The sequence below is a fragment of the Mustelus asterias genome, chromosome 11, assembly GCF_964213995.1.
Source record: "Mustelus asterias chromosome 11, sMusAst1.hap1.1, whole genome shotgun sequence".
NCBI classification, from domain to species: Eukaryota; Metazoa; Chordata; class Chondrichthyes; order Carcharhiniformes; family Triakidae; genus Mustelus; species Mustelus asterias.
This window is the reverse complement of record NC_135811.1, coordinates 83,870,660-83,895,494: the sequence shown is the minus strand read 5'-3', so window position 1 is coordinate 83,895,494 and position 24,835 is coordinate 83,870,660. Positions and strand designations below refer to the sequence as shown.

At 42.4% G+C, this 24,835-nt stretch overlaps 1 protein-coding gene across 3 annotated transcripts in view; it reads right to left on the bottom strand.

The window, feature by feature from the left end:
- Nucleotides 1–2,492: 2,492 nt before the first annotated feature.
- Nucleotides 2,493–24,835, bottom strand: part of atxn7l3a (ataxin 7 like 3a) — a 38,440-nt gene continuing 16,097 nt past the window's right edge. For all 3 annotated transcript variants that reach the window (XM_078223882.1, XM_078223880.1, XM_078223881.1), the window contains 6 exons: nt 20,611–20,642; nt 12,459–12,527; nt 12,165–12,208; nt 8,409–8,480; nt 7,400–7,533; nt 2,493–2,673 (listed from right to left, as the gene is read on the bottom strand). In XM_078223882.1, the coding sequence (XP_078080008.1) occupies nt 2,528–2,673; nt 7,400–7,533; nt 8,409–8,480; nt 12,165–12,208; nt 12,459–12,527; nt 20,611–20,642 (497 nt within the window). In that variant the 3' untranslated portion in view covers nt 2,493–2,527. The remainder of the gene's footprint in view (nt 2,674–7,399; nt 7,534–8,408; nt 8,481–12,164; nt 12,209–12,458; nt 12,528–20,610; nt 20,643–24,835) is intronic.

The window sequence follows — 24,835 nt, the reverse complement described above, 5'->3', positions numbered from 1 at the left end:
GTTATTTCTTGCACCCTAAACCCACCCTTCTGACTGGTTCTGAGTGCCCTGATTTCCCAAGCCTGAGAAGGGGATACAAGGGAGTTGCAAATTGCAGCAGGAATCAAAGGGAAAAATATACGGATTCAGTAATAAAAGCATCAAACATTATCCGGTTAATTGAAATACATTTAAAATTTCTGCTTTAAAACAAAAGTTGCTAATATGAAAAGCAGTAACCACAGCTCTCATATTTGGTGGCTACAGTATTACTGAACATACTTCTTGTCTTATTCACACAGCACACAATTTTAAAGAAGCAAAACAATATGGCCAATATATTTTGTGGTCACTAAAGCCTGATCATAGGCCATTTTTTTTTCCATGCTCTGCAAGGGCCCAGAATGGATTATATTTGTCTACCAAAAATAGACTGCAGCATCTCTGCTTAGCAAGGATTCATTCCATTGCCATTATTCCTTGATTTATATAGTTTATAGTCAAGATGCAACAAAACTGGAAGCACAAGTTTTAGTTCATGTTACATAATAATTCAAAAAGGACATGCTCAATGTGTTACGCAGGTCAGCTGGCTACAACATAAAATACAAATGCAAGGCATTTGCTAAATTCATTCATGATTTTCTTTTTTTTTGTTTTCTGTTCTTCGAAATCTTGTGACAGATCATTCAGTTTCATCTGTAAAGCATTTCACAACAGTTGTGTTGGTTCTTTTTTTTTTCAGGGCCCTGAGAAAGGGCCATATCAAGTCCAGAAGAACCTTCTGAATCCAGCACACACACAATCAGACGTAAAGTGCAATGGTTTTTTTTTTAGTGTTGGGCAACATCAAGCTGCCTGGCAGGAAGCAACACAGACCACTTCTCCCAACGATTATAATGTCAAGAAGCAATCGAGACCCACCCATCTTAGGTTTGCTAATATATATACTTTGGAAAAAAAAACTAAATTTCCAGCTTCTCAGATGTAAACACAATGAAACGTCTACTCCAATTTGGTCCCACACACAAAAAGACATGCTGTTTTGAAAAGTGGTGACAATGTCTCTTGCGCCAAGTACCCCTCATTCAAAACCTGGCTACCCATCTTGGGACGAACATTGTCGTGATATCTTTACGAATGGAGAGAAAGGCAGTTTCACGAGAATTTGCTGACAAAGGCTTTCCAGTGTGAGGGGCACCCATGTGCAGTGAACATAATCCATCCATTAGCAAATATATTCCAGACCATGGTGTCAGACTCTGTCATGGTGATCACTACATTAACAAACAGGCTGCAATGAGTTGCTGTCATGACCACTTGGAAGTATCTGGTGTTAAGCAAAAGGGACTTCAAGGTTTGCTGCTGTCCATCCATCTGCTTTGCAGCTTTACTCCAAACTGACAAAAGATGGCAGCCCACAGACCTCAATTCCAACTGACGGCTGCTGAAAGAAACTGACACTGGTGCTGCCAGACAGCATTTCAAACCCACAACTGATCACAATCAGTACAAAGGCCTCCGAGACGTTGGGCTTCATTAAGAAATCAATCTCTGTCCTTCAGGTCCACATCATTATTACATTTGCTCATCTGCCATTATTCACATAGTGAAATGCTGGGCCACGGCTCAGAGTGGTCAATCCTTGCAAATCATGAACAATAGACTTCCTGGGAGTTGTTGCAAGATCAGAAATACCCTGCAGTATTTACACGCACATTTCAATTAATCTTGTGGAAAGTTTGGAGTAGGCTGGAGCTTTGAAGAAAAATAAAGGTGCATTGGACAAACTGAGATATTTCCGAAATACAGTCCAGATAAACCAGCAAAAGGTTCCTGCTTCCGATGCTGACATCATTTACTGGAATGATCAGATCAAACCCATCTGTGAGAAAGTGATTTTTTTTTTCAAAACTTACTCAACTTCTGAATTCTATGTGCTGCACTTATCCTGACTGCTGCCCTGCTCTCCATAGCTTTTATGAAGAACATTACAATCAAAAACCCTAACCTCCGATAAATACACAGTAACTCCACAAAGTTAAACAGTGAATACCTGTCCCTGCTGAAAAGGCAAAGCTCCCACACTTGGTACAACAAATATTAATACCAGCACTGTGAGGCATCACAAGATGTTGCACTCTGCACAATGAAAAATAAAGTTGTTGTAAACTTATGGCCAGATTTGGCAAACAAGGGATACGGGTTGATCTGAACGAAAGTCTGAAATGAGTGGCAGCTTCAGGCATGAGTATTCATCATGGAGACCCAGATGCAATTAATGCAATCCAATAGCAACATTTCATCAGCTTTGTACACCCAGCAAAATCCCTCGTTCTTTGAATAATAAATAGGAAAAGACAATGTCAACCATCATGGAATGAAGCCTTCAGCACAACAGGCATCCGAGGGTCAGGGTACAGTCTCGAAGCCAATCCACTCTTCGTAGCAAGTGGGTGGTTCAACGTCCATCTCTTCACAGTAACCGCCAATGTGAAACTTGTTGAGACAGAACAGGAGCGAAAAAAGAAAAGTAGCACCACTTCTTTCAGTTGATGTCATCGTATAGGCTGGGGGTGGGCGGAGCTGGTGCTTTCAGTTTCTTCTTTTTACTGGAGCTCATGCCAGGAGCACTGGGGAGGCCGAGGTGAGGCTTCTTCTTTTTGCTCTTCTTTGAATCAGAATTGTTGGTACCTTCACATGGAACAAAAAAACTCTGTTAACAACAGGTTCCACCACACCAAAGTACATTTTGCACATTTCCAGAGATCAAACATGCAAACCATTTTCTGCCCTTCAGGGTATAGTCAGTTGGGCATCAACTGCGACAGCAGGCAAAGGAAACCTAATGCCAACCACCCTAAGAGTTCGCCACTAGAAATACTTTCTTGCTGACTTTAGTTGCTAGCTAGCCAGGATCACACAAATGATCCAGGCATTCTAATCAAACTATGGAACTATCCACTGGTTTTCAATAGTGATGCCAGATTGCATGAAAAGTCCATCACTTGTCATTAGAAGTGTCAAACTTCTGTAGTACTTGCTAATTTTTTGGTAATGCGCAAGCCCTTTCAATTTTTTTTGCACGGTCGGGCACATATGGTAACTTAAAGGGGCCAACTTGTGCGCACCCAATCAGGAAGTTCTGGGTTGCTGTGCAGCTTGGGGGAAGTGGGGGAATACTGTTCCGCTGCCAAGATAAGAGGTACAGCAGAAGACAAGCATGCACTTTCAATGGAAGCATTCTTTCAAAGCTTGAAATGCAAGTGTGGGCAGGATAAGGCTCAAATGTCAAGATATGCTACCAACACTCACTGTTTAGGTTCTCGGGTCAAAAATGAACATTTAAGCAAGATACCAGAGGGGCAGTCAGCACCTATGAACTCATATCCAACAGCATGGATCAGAATCCTAACATAATGGGAGAAAACAGGGAAAAAATGTTAATTTATCTTCCCCCAAAGCAGCAGGACTACAAATCAAAGTGGCAGTGCTAATGTCCACTATACTAAAGCAAACACCAATAAAGCATCCTTCAGTAAAGCTGAAATGGAAGTATAACTGTGCTTCCCAGTCTGGCTGGCTCTTGTTTCATTTAGGGGAGGCAATGGATGGTAATCTGGTCTACACATGACTCCTGACCCATTCACATGCCACTGTGTTGTATCACTCCGTTACAGCAGATCACCAGCATTGCCCTAGGCACCAGAAACAACAATGGCAAACACAGCACTGTCAGCCCTGAAAAGTCCTCCTTAGTGGAGGCCTGGGAGCTTGTGCCAAAAGTGGGAGAGCTGTCCCACAGACAGCTGGTTAAACTACGGCCTGGTATGGTCATACCTTCCAGACAGTATCCCAAACAGCACCATCACCATTCGCAGAGGAGTTGTCACAGTGGTACACATTCAGGAGGGAGTTGGCTTGGGAGCTCTCAACATCAACTCTGGACCTGACAAAAACTCATGGCATCAGGCCAAAGGGGATAAGGAAACCTCCTGGTGATTAGCATGTCACCGCCCACCCCACATCCCTACCACCCTGCCATCTCCTCTCTCCCCCACCCACTAACCCTTCCCCTGCCTTCGCTGATGAATCGTTGAAGCATTTGCAACTCTCTTCATCCAGAAGTGCCAAGTGGATGATCCTCTTCCAAAGGTCTCCAGCATCACAGATGCCAGTCTTCAGACAATCCGATTCAGTCCACATCAAGAAACAGCTGAAGGCACTGGATACTGCAAAGACAATGGGTTCGCTCAGGAAACTCGACAACATCCAGGACGAAAGCAGCCCGTTTGGTTGCTACCCTTCCACAAACAGTCAATCCCTCCACTATCAATCAGCATTGGTAGTCATGTGAACCAAGATTCATTGCAAGAATTCATCAAGGTTGCTTAGACAGCTACTTCCAAACCCATGACTGCTACCATCTACAAGGACAAAGGCAGCAGATACCTAAAGGTCTCCCTCAACATCTTGACTTGGAAATGTTGCTGTTCCTTTACTGTCACTGGGTCAAAATCACAAAATTCCCTCCCTAACAGCACTGTAGTTGTATCTAACCTCAGGAACTGCAGCAACTTCTCAAGGGCAATTAGGGATGGGCAATAAATTCAGGCCTAGCCAGTGATGCCCGAATCCTGTAAGTGAATTTTTAAATAGAATCATAGAATCCCTAAAATGCTGAACGAAGCCATTCAGCCCATTGAGTCTGCACTGACTCTCGACAGAGCATCTTTCCCAGGCCCACCCCTGCCACATTTCCTTAAAATCAAAGATTACAAAGAACAATACAGCACAGGAACAGGCCCTTCGGCCCTCCAAGCCCACGCCGCTTCCTGGTCCAAACTAGACCATCGCATGCATTTACCCCCCTAATCCCTCTAACCTGCACATCTTGGAACACTAAGAGGCAATTTAGCACGAACAATCCACCAACGCTTCACATCTATGGACTGTGGGAGGAAACCGGAGCACCCGGGAAAACCCACGCAGACACTAGGAGAACATGCAAACTCCACACTGTTACCCAAGGCTGGAATTGAACCAGGGCCTCTGGCGCCGTGAGGCAGCAGTGCTAACTACTATGCCAGTAATACTCCATGTTGAACACCATGAGGGTGGCAAGGGCATAGGATGTACTCTGGGTACGGGACTTCAATCACTTTCACCAAGAGTGGCTTGGCAGCACCCCCTATGGCCTGAACTGGCCAAGTCCTGAAGGACATAGCTGCAAGACCAAGTATACAGCAGGTGGTGAGGGAACCAACAAGGGGCAAAAATCTACTTGACCATGACCTCACCAATCTACCTGTTGCAGACTAATCTGATGCTAGATACAGATCTAGCAACTCAAAAAGGGGCACCGCTATGGGCCATCAGTAGCCACAGAATTGTACTTAACCACAATCTATAACCGCATGGCCCAGCTTATCCCCACTCTACCATTACCAACAAACCAGGGGGTTCAACCCTGGTTCATTGAAAAGTGCAAGAAGGCATGTCAGGAGCAGCACCAGCCATAACTAAAAAATTGGGTGTCAACTTGGTGAAGCTACAACACATGGGTACTTGCATGCCAAACAGCGAAAGCAGCATGCGACAGATAAAAGCTAAGCGATACCACAAACAAAGGATCAGGTCCAAGATCTGCAGTCCTCACGCATTCAGTCCTGAATGATGGTGGATAATTAAACTAACAGGAAGAGAAGGCTCCACAAATATCCCAATCCTCAGTGGGGGAGCGGATCAATGCAAAAGACAACGCTCAAGTATTTGCAATAATCTTCAGCCAGAAGGGCCAAGTGGACGATCCATATCGGCCTCCTCCTGAGATCCTCAGCATCACAGAAACCAGTCTTCTGACAATTTGATTCATTCCACGTGATATCAAGAAAGGACTAAAGCCACTAGATACTGCAAAGGCTGTGGAGCCTGACAATATTCCAGCAATAGTACTGAAGACATGCTCCAGGACGAGCTAAGCCCTTATCCAAGTCGTTCCAGTACAGCTACAACAGTGATATTTACCAGGCAATGTGAAAAATCACCCAGGTATGTCCTGGACACGAGAAAAACAAATCCAACCCACCCCGTCAGTCTGTTCTTGATCATCAGCAAGATTGAAGGGGCCGACAGCAGTGCTGTTGAGTGGCACTTAAGTCAGAAATAACCTGCTCACTGATTTTCAAGTTGGGTTCACTGGGGCCAATCAGCTGCAAAACTCATTACAGCCTTAGTCTAAACATGGACAAAAGAGCTCTACATCAAAGGTGAGAGGAGAATGAACCTTTGCAAAACTGGAGTCAATGGGAATCAGGGGGAAATCTCTCTCTCAGGTTGAAATCATACCTAGCAGAAAGGAAGAGTATTGTGATTGCTGGAGGTCAATCATCTCACTCCTAGGACATTGCTGCAAGAGTTCCTCAAGGTTGTGTCCGAGGCCCAAACATCTTCAGCTGTTGCATTAATGACCTTCCCTCCATCATAAGGTCAGAAGTGGGGATGTTCACTGATGACTGAACAATGGTCTGCACCATATCTGGACAACATTCAGGCTTGGGCTGATAAGTGGCAAGTAATATTTGTTACACAAGTGCCAGGCAATGGCCATCTCCAACAAGAGAGAATCCAATCCCATGACATTCAATGGCATTACTACCGCTAAACCCACTTACTATTGACCAGAAACCAAACTGGACTAGCCACATAAATACTGTGGCTACATCATCCAGAACAAAGCAGCCCACTTTACTGGCACAACATAGAATCCCTACAGTGCAGAATAGGCCATTCGGCCCATCATGTGTGCACCCATTCTCCGAAAGAGCACTCTACCTAGACCCAATCCCCTGCACTAACCCCGCGCACTGATCATGGCCAATACACCGAATCCAGCTCATCTTTGGACTGTGGGAGGAAACTGGAGCACTCAGAGGAAACCCACACAGACAGAATGTGATACACCCACCACCTTTAACATACACTCCCATCTCCACCAACGCACAATGGCAACAGTATGTGCCATCTACAAGATGCACTGCAGCAACTCACCAAACCTCCTTTGACAAAACTTCTCAAACCCGCGACCTGTACTACCTAGAAGGACAAGGGTAACAGATACATGGAAACACCACCGCTGCAAGAGATTCCCTCCAAGCCACATATCATCCCAACTTAGAACTATACCACCATTCCTTCATGGTTGTTGGGTCAAAACCCTGGAACTCCCCCATCCCTAACAGCACAGTGGGTGTACCTACACCACATGGACTTCAGCGGTTCAAAATGGCTCATGACTGTCTTCACAAGGCAATTAGGGACGGGCAGTAAAAATGATGGCCCAGCCAGCACCACCCATGAAGATTTTTTAAAAATAAAATTAGTCCAGAAGCATCAACCATTAAGACAAAAAGGCACTCACTTGCTTTGGAAGATGCTGAGTCAGAAGGCGAAATGTCTGATGTGCCATCCCATTGCAGTCGGCTCATAAAACCCTGGCTCTCTGAGGGATCATAACTCTCATTTTCCACACTTACTTCAGATTCCGGAAGGGATCTGAAATGAATCAAAAGGCAGCCTGAGCAACCTCAGCATTTTGTAATCATATCGCAATCATTATCCTACCCCTTAGGTTAATTCATAAGTAGCGATGGAGAAGAGATTAAAGCAGAAAGGGATGAGACAGATGGCTGCAATGAATTTAATTTTCTTTGAACTGCAGGGTTGATGGGATTAACTTGCTTTGCTTCCTTCCGTGCTGATGTTTTGAGGTCAGGGCATTTTAACTTTTTGACCTGGGGCAAGGCTGGGAGCCATGGCAAACAAATATGCTCATGAATAAAAAAACCCACCAGGGCCAATGAGTCTGTCCTTTTAATACATGCATTCCAATTAAATAATTCCTCATCAAATCCCTCAATCTCCTCTCGCTCTCCCGGAATAAATACGTCTTTCAAAGTCATTTTTATCGTCTGCCTCAATGGCTTTTCAATTTGAATAGCAACATATTTCGCAAATCCATTATGCTGATTTACTGTTTTGAATTCCAGTGCTCTTTTTCACTTCAAAGGACATGGTTCAGACGGAAAGAGAAAACGACTTAGTGTTACAGGACAATTTTTATAAATTGTCCGTGTGTACAAACAACCAACTTTAATTTCCTTTTCATTAGTTTCATGTGTGGGTGGGAGAAGAAAGATGATATTATGTGCTAATTTAGGACACTGTAATGATAGATCTGAGGAGCAAGTGGTTGTTAGGTTTGATGCACATTAAACAGTTCAGAGTAGGACAACAACACTTGTGCTGAAAATGCACAGTTTTAATTCTAGCCATTAAAATACCTCTGCATGTGATTCTACACATTCAAAGAAAGAGCCCCTTTGCAAACTTGCTGGATCAAATTAACTTCCTCACTTAATGGAACTTACACTGAAGATCCCAGGAGATAGATGCGTACAGATCGCCGCTGATCATCTGTGTGTTGAGGGCACCGCAATGATCTGAAAGCCAATAACAAGTTGTGGTTAAACAGAAACATACCACCTAGTGCAACATACAGTGTAGAGTTTGCCTGCAATTAGAATGAGAGTTAGTACTGTATATAACAGCTGCCTTGGCTGGTACCACCCCTTTTTCCAATCATAGTATACAGTACAGAAACAGGTCATCCAACCCAACATGCCCATGCTGCTGTTTATGCTCCACACAAACAAGTTCTGTTGTAATTGAGCTACAAGCATTGGGATACTCTTATAATCTTCCTGTGGCTTTTAAAATACCCTCTTGGGTTTTCCTACATGTGTGGCTATTAACATTGTGCCAGGAATAATTTTCATAAAATCACCATTATTTAATGTGTTAGCCTTGCCCCACCAGCTGTTGTTTATTACGCAAAGTTTCAAATAAGACTTTTTTCCTCCCCTCAGACTCAAATATTTCCAAATACATAATCGGACTGACTACGCTACACAACACTCATATTTACAGTATTGCACCTGCCCTGAGGTGGGTGCAAGTGGTGATTTCTTGGGGGTCTCACAATAGTTCCACTAATGAAAAAAACCCACAGAATGATACAGCATTTGGTGCATTATGCATATTCTTTCCCCCACCGCCCGACATCTTTCCCGATATCCCTGTAATATCTTTTCCCTGCATTTATCCATTTCCCTTTGGAAACTTACTAATGAATCTGCTTCAACCATCCTTTGAGGTAGAGCATTCCTGATCACAACAACTCATTACTAATTTTTTCCATTTCTCATAAATCCAAATGCACATCAACTGGTCAAATCACATTAACACTCTCCGTTACTTCATCAAAGAACTCAATCAAATTAGTTAAACATGATTTGCTTTCAACAAATTTGTGCAGACTTTCATTTATAAGCCCACACTTTTCCAAGTGTCAATTAATTTTCTACTGGATTATTCTCCAAGTTTCTCTACTATCAATATTAGGCTGACTGGCATATAATTACCAGGTTTATTCCTCTCTCCTTTTTAAAAGGGATGTAGCATTTGCAACCCTCGAGTCCTTGGGTACATCCTCAATATCCAAGGAAGGCTGCGGCCAGAGGTTCAACATTTTCTACCCTTACTTCCTTCAGTAATTTTGGATGCATTACATTCGGACTAGGTGACTTATCTACTTTTAAATAATGCCAACTTTTTAAGTGCCTTCTCTTTGTCTTATGTAATATCACTACTACCTCCTTCTTTGCTGTGACAGTGGAAGCTTCCTTTTCTAATGAAAATAGTTGCAAAGAATAGTCTAACTCAGCTCTAGCGTCTGCTTCCAATTCTGGCTCTAAATCGACTTCACCTTTGCATTGACTCGTCCTTCTGCTATTTGTTTGTTTATATAAGATTTTGGGTTCCATTTTATGTTAGATGCTAATTAATTCACATACTCTCTTTGCCCCTTTTTTTAAAGACTTCCCCTGTACTTTCGGTATTCAGCTTGGCTCTCTATCGCATTAAAATCTGTCACAAGCCTCTTTTCCTATTTCATTTTGGTTCCAAGGGGAACACTTTCATTCACATAGAGTTAACTTAGTGATATGAAGAACACATAACGGGCCACACAGGTGACTGTCCCCAGGAAGTCTGCATAGCACTGCTCAATCTAACTTTCTCTCCCAAAATCCAAGTCATCAAACGCTAGCTTCCTCTTTCCTCCCTCTTATGAAAGTGTCTACTCTGTACCCACACCATTTCTTCTTTGAAGAACTCTCTTTGTCTACTTACCATTTCGCCAACCAACTTTTAATCTTAATCCACCTGGGCCAGATCCCTTTTATACTCACCAAGGTTAGGTATTCTTACACTTGATTGTTCCTTGTTGCTGTAACTACTCTTAATTCGATATTATGACCATTGATCTTCAAATGCTCTGCCCATCCCCAAAGATCCTGTCTGCCTGGTCCTGCTATCCCACAGCCAACTTACCCACTCTCCAGAGGTGCCCTCCCCCTGGTGACATAGCCTCAGTCATGGTTGAATAGCAGCCACCTCACTGGCCACCACCAGCAATAAGCCTCCCCGGGTACTGCTGCCAGCAGAAGGGGGAGCGCGGGGGGGGTCACCTCCTACTTTGGCTCTAGCATGGGTACTTCCGCCACCTGCACAAAATGTAACCCATTATTTTTACACAGCGAGTGGTTCAAATTTGGAATGAATCACCACCTAGGTCATGAATACACTTTCAATGGTACCCGACTGAAGGAAATTGGATAAATAAATGATGGGACCAAATCGCAAAAAAAATGGGGAAAGAGCAGGGAAGTGGGACTAACTGGATTGCTTCTCATAAAAGCCATCACAGACTCAATGGCTTGAATAGCCTCCTCCAGATTTATACTACCCTATGATCATACTCAATGAAAGGTTTGAAGGAGCGAATGAATGGTCTATACAGCTTTTATCATCTTACATAATCTCTTTTCAGTGCTATTGTAGTTTATTTGATCAATACTGTCCCTCCCTTATCTTGACCTTCCCTATCTTTCCTGAATAACATGCAGCCAGGAATATTAAGTTTTGAATCTCTTTCTTTAAACCAGGTCTCTGCTATTGCCACTGTACCATAATCTCAATGTAGCAACTTGTACTGCAGCTCACTAATCTTATGCACCATGCTCCGTGCATTTAGCTACATGCACTCCAAAATCCATTTAATTCTGTTTCACACATGCCCCTGCATAATCCCTTCTATTTCTGAATCATCCTTTGCTATTTTCTCTCATATCCTTTGTGCACCTTGTTTCTGGTTCTCTGGACAAAGTGGCCCATCCCAATTCAATACATTGTCGCTGATTCAAGTTTTATAGAAAGTAGAAGGAGTAGGACATTCGGCCCTTTGAGCCTGCTCCGCCATTCATTTTGACCATGGCTGATCACCGAATTCAATTTCCTGATACCCCTTCCTCTCCATATTCTTTGATCCCTTTAGCCCCAAGAGCAAATTAGCAAGAGCTAATTTGTTCTTGAAATCAGACAACGTTTTGGCCTCAACGACATTCTGTGGTAGCGAATTCCACACATTCACCACCCTCTGGGTGAATAAATTTCTCCTCACCTCAGTTCTAAAAGGTTTACCCTTTATCCTCAAACTATGACCCCTAGTTCTGGACTCCCCCACCATTGGGAACATTCTTTCTGAATCTACCCTGTCTAACCCTGTTAGAATGTTATAAGTTTCTATGTGATCTCTTCTCACTCTTCTAAACTCCAGTGAATATAATCCTAACCGACTTAGTCTCTCTTCAAATGAGTGACTGGTAAACTTTTGTTGTATTCCCTCTATAGCAAGGACATCCTTCCTCAGATAAGGACACAAAACTGCACACAATAACCCAGGTGTGACCTCACCAACGCCCTATACAACTGCAGCAAAACATTCCTATACTCAAATCCTCTCGCCATGAAGGCCAACGTACCATTTGCCTTCTTTACTGCCTGCTGTACCTGCGCGCTTACTTTCTGCGACTGATGCACGAGGGCACCAAGGTCTTACTGAGTATCCACCTCTCTCAACTTACACCCATGAATTTAACAACCTTTCTTAAGGGGTTTTCTCAAGAGACAGGTTAAAATATATTATAGGCAGTGGTTACTGTATCACTGTAGAAACTCCCCTGGACTGCCTTGTCTCTCGGCTCAGGTATTTGTTAGGTCCTTACCTTGTGCACATTTTCTTGGTGTGTTCCGAGATGACTCCACATTGCTGAAAAAGAGGAGGCAGATTTATTGAGAACATCCCATGGAATCTGGGCTTCACATAAAACTAAACACAGAGCATGGGGGAAACTGGTGGTGAGGAATGATGAGAACCAATTTAAGGAGCATTTACACAAGTGAATGGATGCAACAATTCACAAGGTAAGTGCGGACATTGAAATTATCTTCACTGTACTTCAAAGCTATCCAGTTTTCCAAGATCATTCGCGCCTATCACAATCGGGGTTAGCACTCACCGTTGTAAGCAATGAACGCAACTCTTCAGGACCCAGGCTTTCATAGTTGATGCCAGAATTATTATTGTACTGCATCAGAGAAGAACATAAACAAATATTACTATCGAGTCCAAAATGTATTTCAGCCTTTCCCTGTACTAATTACCAATTTTACTGTCCAATGCATCTAGGAAATGCTCTGCTCCTCAGCTGGGTCTGTGTCCCATCATATTGTCCATGGATTTCTGCTGGGGGCTGGTGGAAGGAGAAGAGAGGATCGTTTGCATTTGTTGCTGTTGCAAGCCAAGGGCAGGCAGGCAAGAGAAGTGGTAAAAGACATCACTGGTCCTTCTGCCTCATTGTCCACCCCCAAAACCAAAAGGGTATTCATTTTGAGAGGATCTCTAGAAGCTGGCCTTAGAAAGGGGTCCAGTGAAGGCCCTCTGTACAGGATTGGAAAGACCAGAAGACCAAAAAAAGTCAAATCCCTATCCCATGGTCACAGGCCAGGGATCAGCAGTAGAGGCTGACTTTGTGAAGCTGCAGCAAAAGAAAACCTCATAGCCCGTGGCCATTATCATTGCTGCAGGTTTCTCAGACCTGTGACAATAGTTTCATTTCAATTCTACACTTTTTGCAGGTCAGGTGGAGCACACTTTCTAAGTCTCACCGATTAGCGTCCAGGGACAGGGGTAGGTGACACAGTGGTGCAAAGACAGGAAAACAGTGATGCTAGTCGGGAGCCTGACATTCTGGACAACAATTCGCTGTGACCAGATATTTTGTGTTCTACAGTAAAAACTTCTTCAGATTCAGATTTTACTGATTTCCAAGTAAATTTGGAAACAGTAAATCATTCCCAATAATAGATCATCTGTGGCATTGCATCTGGGGTCGGGACCTTAGCTATTCGCCTGTCTATCCCTTTGAAGTCACTGTTCTATATATGTAGCCACAGTTTGCTCAAGAACAGAACTGCTGAGGGCAGACCGCAGTTGTCTAATGATTTTTTAAAAGGTTGCTCTGCGCCAGTTTTGAAAGGTGACATTTTGACTGGCAGGAGCTGAATGCAACAATTTTCTGTTTTCTTCAGGTGTTTCTCACAGCCAGAGATAACGTTGTTGCACAGAAAAGTGGGTACACATCTCCAATGACAGAACCTGGAAAATAACTTGTAAGAGTCTTAGAGATAGTGAGAGGCAAGTTTTGTTTTGGTAAAGGGTTTTTTTTTGCTTGTGCTTTCTCTACCCACTGCAGTTATGTAACTACCACAGTTACATAAATAAGTCTTTACAGGTATAATTCGTTTGAAATTTTCAGTATTAAAAGGTGGGCAAGTAATTACCCTCCTCTGTCCCAGTCAGCATCTTTTCCTAAAGCAAAGGGGTTCGTGTACACACTGTACATTCAATCACCACCCTACTGTTAGGGTGCCAGATCAGAAACCCCGAGGTACTTCATGAAGCCAGATTAGACTGCAACAATGTTTTTGTTTTGACATAAATGTGAGAAAAGGATGCTTCGCTTCAGGAGTGATTCCACAGACAAATTAGGTATCTTTCTTTTATCAAACCAAGCTTTATTCAAACAAAATGAAACAGTTTAACTCTTAACCGTTGAACAATCTTTAAACATAAAAAGAAACAAACTCTTAATTTTTAACTTATTACAATTCAGTTCCAATTAGCAATATTTTTCTTGTAGACTTGAACCCCACTTTCAAAAATAGTTAGCCAACACAGATATACTTGCTCTGACTTGGGTAACAGCTCTGGAGCTGTCAGAAAGCTTCTAGAGAGAGACAGAGAGCCTTTTTGTTTTAAACCAGCTCCAGGCAGAAACTGCTCTTTTTTAAAAATGAAAACAAAACTTCTTTTCTGCTGTAAGCCGAATTCCTCCCATTTCTAATATCACATGACTCTGTCCCTGTATACACCTAACTCACCTTATTACTTTAATCAAAAAACACTCCATTAAGCTTTCTGCTAAATAAACACTTACATAGTTAAATAGAGTAATTATCCTGCTTTCTCAGCATCTGCTGCATTCCCACCAGGCAAACCGATTGCTTGTGGCAAAACACTGCCTCTGAAAGTAGTCTCCCCTTTTACATAGAATATATTAATAGCAGACTATCATCACACAACCCCCACCAAACAGATACCCTCTTCTAAATCTACTCATACATTGATCCAAATTTGTAGGTTTGGTCACTGGTAACAATAACCAAATAATTTTGTTCTTACTGGACAACCAGAGAAACCCAGGTCACTGAGCGCCACTCATGTCCCCTAATGAATTTTTCACCAAGAGTGCTTGAAGCAGTCACTTCAACAACAATTTCTATTTATGTAACTTAACATAATTAACAGTCTCTAAATTCTATTTTGTCCTTTAATTTAGCAATTGACTAAAGATTACTCTGAGAAGTTTATTCCAGCATTAGACAGGAGTATGCAAGCTCACTGGTAGAAGCTGCAGCTTGTTAATTAGGTAGCTTGCTTGAACTGACTCGTGTTTTTCAGAAAATATAAAAAGGGGTTCTTCGCTGTTGCTTTGAGTATCAAGCTAGGAGTTTGGTGAGTGAGGGAGTTTGGGGAAGAAGGGAACTATAATTAGTTAAGATATAAAAAAAAAAGTTAACACAATGGTGGCATGGATGATGCGTCTTGGCTGGAGCATGAGCGCTCTGAATGCCACTGCAATCCATGGCAACCATGTCTCCAGTGTCTGCGGTTTGAGCAGCTTCGACTCGGAGCTAAAGAACTGGAGGCTAAGCTGCAGACATTGCAAATCAAGGAGAGGGCAAGTTACCTGGACATTCTGTTCCAGAAGGCAGTCACAAGCCTTAGGGTGGCCTCATTTGATTAGGTCAGTGGTCTGGAACAGCAGGATGTGACTGTGAAACAGGCAGGTAAGGGGATCGGGAAGCTGGGAGCACAGGAGCCTCAGTCCTTCCAAAGTAAAATACAAAGGAGAAGACCCACCATCTATGGTTAACTAAAAATTTTAAATTTATTGTCAAACTTAAAGAAAAACCATATAATTGCACAAGATGGGTGGTAGGACAAATATATAGAACTGCGAAGAATTACAAAAAAATTAATAGGGAGGGAAAAATTAGAGTATGGGTAAAAGCTAATTAGAAATATAAAGACAGGTAGTCAGAGCTTCTACAGTATTTTTTTTTAAAAGAGTTAGCAAATTGAGTCTTGGTCCTAGAGAGAGTAAGTCTGGGGAATTAATAATGGAAAATAAGGAAATGGCAGATGAATTCAATGGATATTTTGCAAGAATCTTCATTAATACAGAGGATACAAGTAACATCCCAGAAATAGCTGTAAATCAGGAAATGGAAGGGCGGGGAGGAACTCAAGAAAACTACCATCACTAGGGAATTGATGCTGAGAAAATTGTTGGAACTGCAGGATGACAAGTCCCCAGGTTCTGATGGACTTCATCCTCGGGTCTTAAAAAAAGTGGCAAATCAGATAGTTGATGCATTGGTTTTAATTTTCCAAAGTTCCCTAGGTTCAGCAAAGGTTCCATTAGCAAATGTAAGGGAGAAAGGCGGCAGGAAATTATAGGCCAGTTAGCTTAACACCTGTCGTAGAGAAAATGTTAGAAGCCATTATTCAAGATGTCATGGCAGGACACAAAAAAATTCAAAGTAATCAAGCAGAGCTAACATGATTTTGTGAAAGTGAGAATTTAGCATGGCTAATGCACCTAACCAGCAAGTCTTTCGGATTGTGGGAGGATGTAGCTGTTACTAGGGGGCATAACTATAAAGTTCATGGAGGGAGAAACAGGAGGGATGTCCGAGATAGGTTCTTTACTCAGAGAGCGGTTGGGGTGTGGAATGGACTGCCTGCTGTGATAGTGGAGTCGGACACTTTAGGAACTTTCAAGCGGTTATTGGATAGGCACATGGAGCACACCATAATGATAGGGAGTGGGATAGCTTGATCTTGGTTTCGCACATAAAAAAGCTCGGCACAACATCGAGGGTCGAAGGGCCTGTACTGTGCTGTACTGTTCTATGAAACCGGAGCACCTGGGGGAAACCCGAGCACCTGGAGGAAACCCACGCGGACACAGAGAGAACATGCAGACTTTGCACAGACAGTGACCCAAACCAGGAATCAAACCCTAACCAATCTATTGGGGGTTCTTTGAGGAAGTAACATGTGCTACGAATAAAGGGAAAACAGTGGATGCCATATAGACATTTGATAAGGTGCCACATCAAAAGGTTATTGCGGAATATAAAAACTCATATTTAGGGGGCAACATATTGGCATGGATCGAAGATCGGTTCGACAACAGGAAACATGAGTAGGCATAAATGGTTTGCTTTCTGTTTGGCACGATGTAACAAATGGTGTGCCTTAGGGATCAGTGCTGGGGCATCAACATTTTACAAATTTATATATCATGTCTTCTGGAAATGTAAGTACAGGACATCCACTGTTTTCCCTTTATCCACAGCACATGTTACTTCCTCAAAGAACTCCCTACAGATTGGTTAAACATGATTTCACTTTCATAAAATCATGCTAACCCTGCCTTATTATGTTGGATGAAAAGACTGAAGGAGTGTTCGCTAAATTTGCTGATGACACAAAGATAGATAGGAAAGTAAGTTGTGAAGAGGATATAAGGAGGCTACAAAGGGATATTGATGTGTTAAATGAGTGGGCAAAATCTGACGAATGGAGTATAACGTGGAAAAATGTGAAATTGTCTATTTTGGCAGGAGGAATAAAAAGCAGCGTTTTATCTAAATTGTGAGAACAAAGAACAATACAGCACAGGAACAGGCCCTTCGGCCCTCCAAGCCCGCGCCGCTCCCTGGTCCAAACTAGTCCATTCTTTTGTATCCCTCCATTCCCACTCCGTTCATGTGGCTATCTAGATAAGTCTTAAACGTTCCCAGTGTGCCTGCCTCCACCACCTTGCCCGGCAGCACATTCCAGGCCCCCACCACCTTCTGTGTAAAATACATCCTTCTGATATCCGTGTTAAACACCCCCCCCACCCCTCACCTTGAACCTATGACCCCTCGTGAACGTCACCATCGACCTGGGAAAAAGCTTCCCACCATTCACCCTATCTATGCCTTTCATAATTTTATGCACCTCTATTAGGTCTCCCATCATCCTCCATCTTTCCAGTGAGAACAACCCCAGTTTACCCAATCTCTCCTCATAACTAAGTCCCTCCATACCAGGCAACATCCTGGTAAACCGCCTCTGCACTCTCTCCAAAGCCTCCACGTCCTTCTGGTAGTGTGGCGACCAGAACTGGACGCAGTATTCCAAATGCGGCCAAACCAACGTTCTATACATCTGCAACATCAGACCCCAACTTTTATACTCTATGCCCCGTCCTATAAAGGCAAGCATGCCATATGCCTTCTTCACCACCTTCTCCACCTGTGACGTCACCTTAAAGGATCTGTGGACTTGCACACCCAGGTCCCTCTGCGTATCTACACCCTTTATGGTTCTGCCATTTATCGTATAGCTCCCCCCTACATTAGCTCTACCAAAATGCATCACTTCGCATTTATCTGGATTGAACTCCATCTGCCATTTCTTTGCCCAAATTTCCAGCCTATCTATACCCATCTGTAGCCTCTGACAATGTTCCTCACTATCTGCAAGTCCAGCCAATTTCGTGTCGTCTGCAAACTTACTGATCACCCCAGTTACACCTTCCAGATCGTTTATATCGTTTTATAGAAATTGCAGAGCTTGCAGAGCTCTGAGATGCAGATGGATCTGGTTGTCCTTGCGCATGAATTGCAAAAGGTCAATATGCAGGTACAGCAATTAATTAGGAAAGTTAATAAAATGTTATTGTTTACTGTGAAGGGAATTGAATATAAAAGTAGGCAGGTTATGCCTCCGTTATACAGGACACTGGTAAGGCTGCATCTGGAGTACTGTATTCAAGGAAGAATGTAAATGCATTGGAAGCAGTTCAGAAAAGGTTTACTAGACTGATAGCTGGAATGGGCGGGTTTAGACATAGACATAGAACAGTCTTACGAGGAAGGTTGGACAGCCTAGGCTTATAACCATGGGAGTTGAGAAGAGTAAGAGGCAACTTGATTGAAACCTTTATGATTTCTCAAAAGGCAGTGGAAGCAGAGTCTGAATATTTTTGAGGCAGACGTAGATAGATTCTTGATAAGCAAGAGGGTGAAAGGTTAACTAGGATAGGCAGGAATATGGAGTTGACATCACAGCCAGATCAGCATTATCTTATTAAATGCCAGAGCAGACTTGAGGGGTGGAGAGGTTTAACCATGCTCCCAATTCGTATGTTCGAGCCAATGCAAGTCAGTCGGAAGGGGACTGGTTGGGGTAACAGGACTTAACATGAGTAAAAAGACAGGCTGCAGTGTTTGCAATGGCCTGAAGTTTACCATGGTCAGTCAAAAATGTGCTGGAATAGTCAAATCTAGACGTCACAAAAGCACGAACAAGCAGATGAGCTGAGGCAGAAGCAGAATTGGGCAATATCATGAAGGTACAAAAATGCAGGTTTAAAAGGCTGCTCTTTGTGATAGTTCAAACACAGTCAGAAGCTCATCCTGAAGTTGAATTTGACACTGAGGTTGCGAACATTCTGGATTAGCCTCACCTAGAAAAAGGTGTTTGTAGCTCAAAAGGTAGAAAGTTAGAAAAAGGAGTTTGGAGCCCAACAGAATTAAAACTGATCTAGAAAATTCCAATTCCTCGCCTCAGTAGAACATAGAAACAGTGGTTTGCAACATAAGTCTCCTCGGAACAGATCTAGATAGCAATCATACATCTGAAAGCTCTTGCAACGAGCTAGCCCAGGCACAATAGGATGAATGGCCTCCTACTACTATTGAATTCCTCCCTGCTGTCGAATTCAATACTTCAATCGCATTCTTGGACTTTCCAACTCTTAATATGCCATACCCTCAGTTACTGAGGACATCTTAATATATATATACATACATACCCATCTTAAGTTGGACAAAAATGTGTCACTGCAAAAGATCATGATCTCATTTCTGGTACAAGCTAACACTGTGGCAAGTGCCAGTGCATAGCTACAGCTGAGCTATGAAGAAAATAATGTTTTATAAACTGCAAACAGAATTTCCCAGCTTCATTTTGGACAATGGAGATTTGGCTGATTGTCAGGCCTTGAGAACGAGCCTCCACAAACACATCCATTTCATGAGCTAAGTTGCAAAATTCTTTCTGAATTAAAACAATTTTGGATTGAGTAAGCATATCAAAAGTTCCATGGATTTCTAATTACCACCTTGATGTGGACTATGATGAAAGAAAACATTTAGAAAAAAATATTTTAAACAGTCTTGGTAGCATCCTGTATCATGCAGGCTTTTAAAGAATTTCTTTCCGCATGGCAAACTCCGCACTTGCTGCTTGTCTTCTTAGCCGTAGGTGATTACGGAAAAGTTCCCATTCAGGATCAAATTCCAGTTCCTTCAAAGTCACTTCCATGAAGCCATGGAGAAAGAGACTTCAAAAACAGATGGCTCTTAATAGGCACAAAAGGTACACACAAATTGGAACTGGTCTAGCAACTCAAGGATTTGTTACTTAAACAGACTTGCCAATAATATTGATAAATGGAGTCTTACCAAAGATAACCAATATCACTGTTAAACAGCGATCCTTCAGCAACAACTTATATTTAACTAGCACCTTTAAACATAATAAAATCACTACGAAGCACCTCATAAGAGAATTATAAAACCAAAGTGTGACACTGAGCCACACAGGAGATATTAGGTCAGATGACCAAAAGCTTGGTTAAGGAAGTAGGTTTTTAAGGAGCATCATGAAAGAAGAAAGTGAGATAGTGAAGCGGAGAGGTGTAGGGAGGCAAAAATCGGGTGTTTCAAGAGGCCAGAATTAGAAGAACAGCTCAAACGCTGTTAAAAGTTTTATACAAACTAAAATGAAGGAGTGCATAAATATTTTGATGATACAGAAACTGAAATGCAGTGACAAATTCTAAACCAGAAAGGAAGGCAGCATTTCTCTGTTAGGTTAGCTAATGGGACATTTCCCAGAATAATGCATCATTTTTCAATCAAATAATCACACTGAAATGCGGGTCATATCCAAATAAGCAAAGCAGAAGTGAGAATTATTACCTTATATGGATCAGAGTTTCCACTGAGTTCACCTGCAAAAAGATGACAAATAATTTGATAAAAGCTCATTCATCTACTTCAAGGTCTTACTTAAAAGATCAAGGAGTGTTTCATTCTCTGATTGGAACATGATGGCCTAGCGGTATTATCGCTAGACTATAAATCAGCTCATGTTCTGGGGATCCAGATTCGAATCCCGCCACGGCAGATGCTGGAATTTGAATTCAAAAATATCTGGAATTAAGAATCTACTGATGACCATGAAACCATTGTTGATTGTCAGAAAAACCCTTTTGGTTCACTAATGTCCTTTAGGGAAGGAAGTCTGCCGTCCTTACTTAGTCTGACCGACCTACACGTGACTCCAGAGCCACAGCAATGTGGTTGACACTCAACTGTCCTCCGGCAACTAGGGATGGGCAATAAATGCTCGTCAGCCTGCAACACCCATGTCCTCCAAATGAATTTTAAAAGTTTCACACGACGTTTAAAAACAAGAGGCTTTCACATCTTTCTCCTCTCCCTCATGATGTCTACAAGCGTTAGGAGCTGTCCGGTGCATTTCCTCTGCGGCCATTCATCATGGATGAACCTACAGGGCGAATGCGACCATCTATACAAGTGTGGCATAAATAGATCTTGCTATCATCCCCAATATCCATACACAAGCACATCCAGCAGGGAGAGTCACAAAATGGTATTCAGGAACAGAGGTCATGGCTAAGTTTTGCCATCTAGCCCACTGGCACGTAACCCCCACCAGCCACTCCATTGAGATCAAGCAAGTCAATATCAAACATAAAGCCTATGACTCCATGCCATACTCCGGTAAATTCGCGTAACCCTTGATTCCTTTACCGATTAAAAATCTGGCTACCTCAACCTTGAACATACTTAACCCAGCCTCTACGGTAAAGAATGTCACAGATTCACTACTCTCAGAGAAGAAATTCCTCCTCATCTGTCTTAAATGGGTGACCATTTACTCTGAGATTATTCCGTCTGGTCCAAGACATTCCCACAAGGTGAAACAACCCTCAGAGAATCCTATATGTCTCAATAAGATCACCTCTCATTCTTCTAAGCTGCAATGAGAACAGACCCAACATAGTCAACCTCTCCTCATGCCCAGATCTTGCCCAGTCTTCTCTGGACTGCCTCCAATGACAGGATATCTTTCCTTAGATAAGTAGGCCAAACTGTTCACAGTATTCCACATGTGGCCTTCAATAGTTTTAGCAAGACTTCCCTATTTTTATATCGATTCCATTTGGCTTCCTGATTATCTGTTGAACTTGCAAGCTAGCTTTTTAAGATTTATGCACGAGGACCTTCAAATCCCTCTGTGCCGCAGCTTTCTGCATACTTTTTCCATTTAAATATTATTTAGCTTCTTTATTCTTCCTCAAAGTGCACAACTTCTTACATTATATTCCATCTGCCAAGTTTTTGTCTACTCACTTAACCTGTCTTTATCCCTCTGCAGACTCATTATGCTGTCCTCACCACTTGCCTTCCCAACTATTCTGCTACCATTTCCAAACTTGACAATCGTACATTCAGTTCCCTTGTTCCCCCATGCCGACGCTATAGTTAAGAAAGCCCACCAACTCCTCTACTTTCTCAGAAGACTAAGGAAATTTGGCATGTCAGCTACGACTCTCACCAACTTTTACAGATGCACCATAGAAAGCATTCTTTCTGGTTGTATCACAGCTTGGTATGGCTCCTGCTCTGACCAAGACCGCAAGGAAGTATAAAAGGTCGTGAATGTAGCCCAATCCATCACACGAACCGGCCTCCCATCCATTGACTCGGTCTACACTTCCTGTTGCCTCGGCAAAGCAGCCTGCATAATTAAGGACCCCACACACCCCAGACATTCTCTCTTCCACCTTCTTCCTTCGGGAAAAAGATACAGAAGTCTGAGGTCACGTACCAATCGACTCAAGAACAGCTTCTTCCCTGCTGCTGCCAGACTTTTGAATGGACTAACCTTGCATTACGTTGATCTTTCTCTACATCCTAGCTATGTCTAACACTACATTCTGCACTCTCTCGTTTCCTTCTCTGTGAACAGTATGTTTTGTTTGTATAGCGCGCAAGAAACAATACTTTTCACTGTATGTTAATACATGTGACAATAATAAATCAAATAATGATCTTTCTGCTGTTTTTTTAGAACTTTCCCAATCCTCTGGCTTATCTTTAATTCATCACATTATACGTTTTTTCTTTTAAGTTTAACACTATCCTTAACTTCCTTGGGTAACCATGGTTCCTTTATCCCCTTCCTAGAACCCTCTTCCACACTAGGATATATCTGTTGAGTCATGAACTATTTTCATAAAAGTCTGTCGTTGCTGATCAACTTTCTTTTCTGTTAAATAACTCCTTTCCCACTCCAATCAACTCTGCCCTCATTCCTTTGTGATTAACTTTATTTAAGTTCAGCAGAGTTCTTTCTGACCCAAGTTCTTCATTCTCAGAATAAATGTTAAATTCTATGCTATGGTCACCTCCTGAGGTATTCTTTTACTCGGATTGTTTATTAAACCTGCCGAATTACACGTTATCAGATCCAAAAAGCCTGATCGGATCCACAACATATTGCTCTAGGTAGCTGTCCTGAATACACTCCATGAATTCTTCCTCATGGCTACCTCTGCCAATTTGATTTTCCCAATCTACATGATGATAAAGTGCCTTTTTTACATGCTCCCATTATCTCCTGACTTATTTTCCATTCTAAAGTATAGCAACTATTCGGGGGCCTATAGTCTACTCCCACCAGTGTCTTCCCTTGTTATTTCTTCCTTGATATTGCTATCAAACTTTTTCCATCTTTTACTGACAAAGTTACCCCATCACCCTTTCCTCCTGTCTGTCCTTCCAAAGTCGCATGCCCTTGAATATTTAGTCCCCAGCCTCGATCTCCTTGCAACCGCGCCTCTAAGGTGATACCCATTTACCTCAATTTGTGCCATTAATTCAATTATTTCATGCTACATATTCTGTGCATTTAAGTAAAAAAAACATTAATTTTGCCCTTTTACCAATTCTTCCCCCATTGATCTTACTTGCTGCTTTTTTAAAAAAATGTTTGTACTGTCTCTTCCTGCCATATTCTGGGTATCATCACCAGACTAGCTGCCTTGAAATGCTGCCATATGCTTTTGCTTTGTAAGCCTAATGATCCCCTCTCCTGAACCCCCCCCCCCCAATTTAGTTTGAAGCCATCTCTAGACCATAAGACACAGGAGCAGAATTAGGCCACTCGGCCCATCAAATCTGCATTCAATCATGGGTGATATTTTTCTCATCCCCATTCTCCTACCCTTTCCCCATAACCCCTGATTCCCTTATTAATCAAGAACCTATCTCTGTCTTAAAGACACTCAATGACCTGGCCTCCACAGCCTTCTGCTTCTACTTCCCTATTTATGCAGTTTACAAGAACACTAGTCGCAACACGGTTCAGATATAAGCCGTCCCAATGGCACAGCCACTACTTTTCCCAATACAGATACCAGTGTCCCACAAACCGAAACCTACTTATTCCACATCAGTCTTTGAACCACGTATTTATCTTATGCCAATTTGCACATGGCTCCGGTATTAATCCAGCGATTAATAATCCAGAGATCCTATCCTAAGGGATGTTACCACCTCCTGAAACAAAGTGTCCCGGTAATACTCCGTCCCTGATATGCCGCGGTGTCCACAGCTCAATGACTCTAAGCTGAAGTTCCTAAAGCCGTAAACACTTATGGCAGCTGTCTGTGTCCTAGATCACAATGTTATCCAGGAGCTTCTACATGCTGCAGCCTTGACACATCATGTTTGATAGCGTTTAACTGCTTCTGCTGACTAGAGTTTCTAAAATGTGTGTTCATTGTTAAACTTTGAGCTCAGCAAGTAGGATTGGCTGCCCTGAGAAGTGGTATACTATTTCAACTGTTGCATCCTGCGACAAAAATTGAAAGCATGTCCAGTTATCACTTGCATTAGTTAAATCTAAAATGACAAAAGTTCAAGGAGAAACATGGTTTATAAGATGGATGTTTGAACAATGCTCACCTGAAAGTGTGTTCTTCACAAAGTTTGCACAGGAGGAAAAGAGTGCTTTGATGAATGGTTTGCATTTTTCTGCTGATGTATGTGGATGAGGCCTCGTGCTCTATTGTTCCTGACTCTAGTGTTTCATTATTTAGACAATAAATAA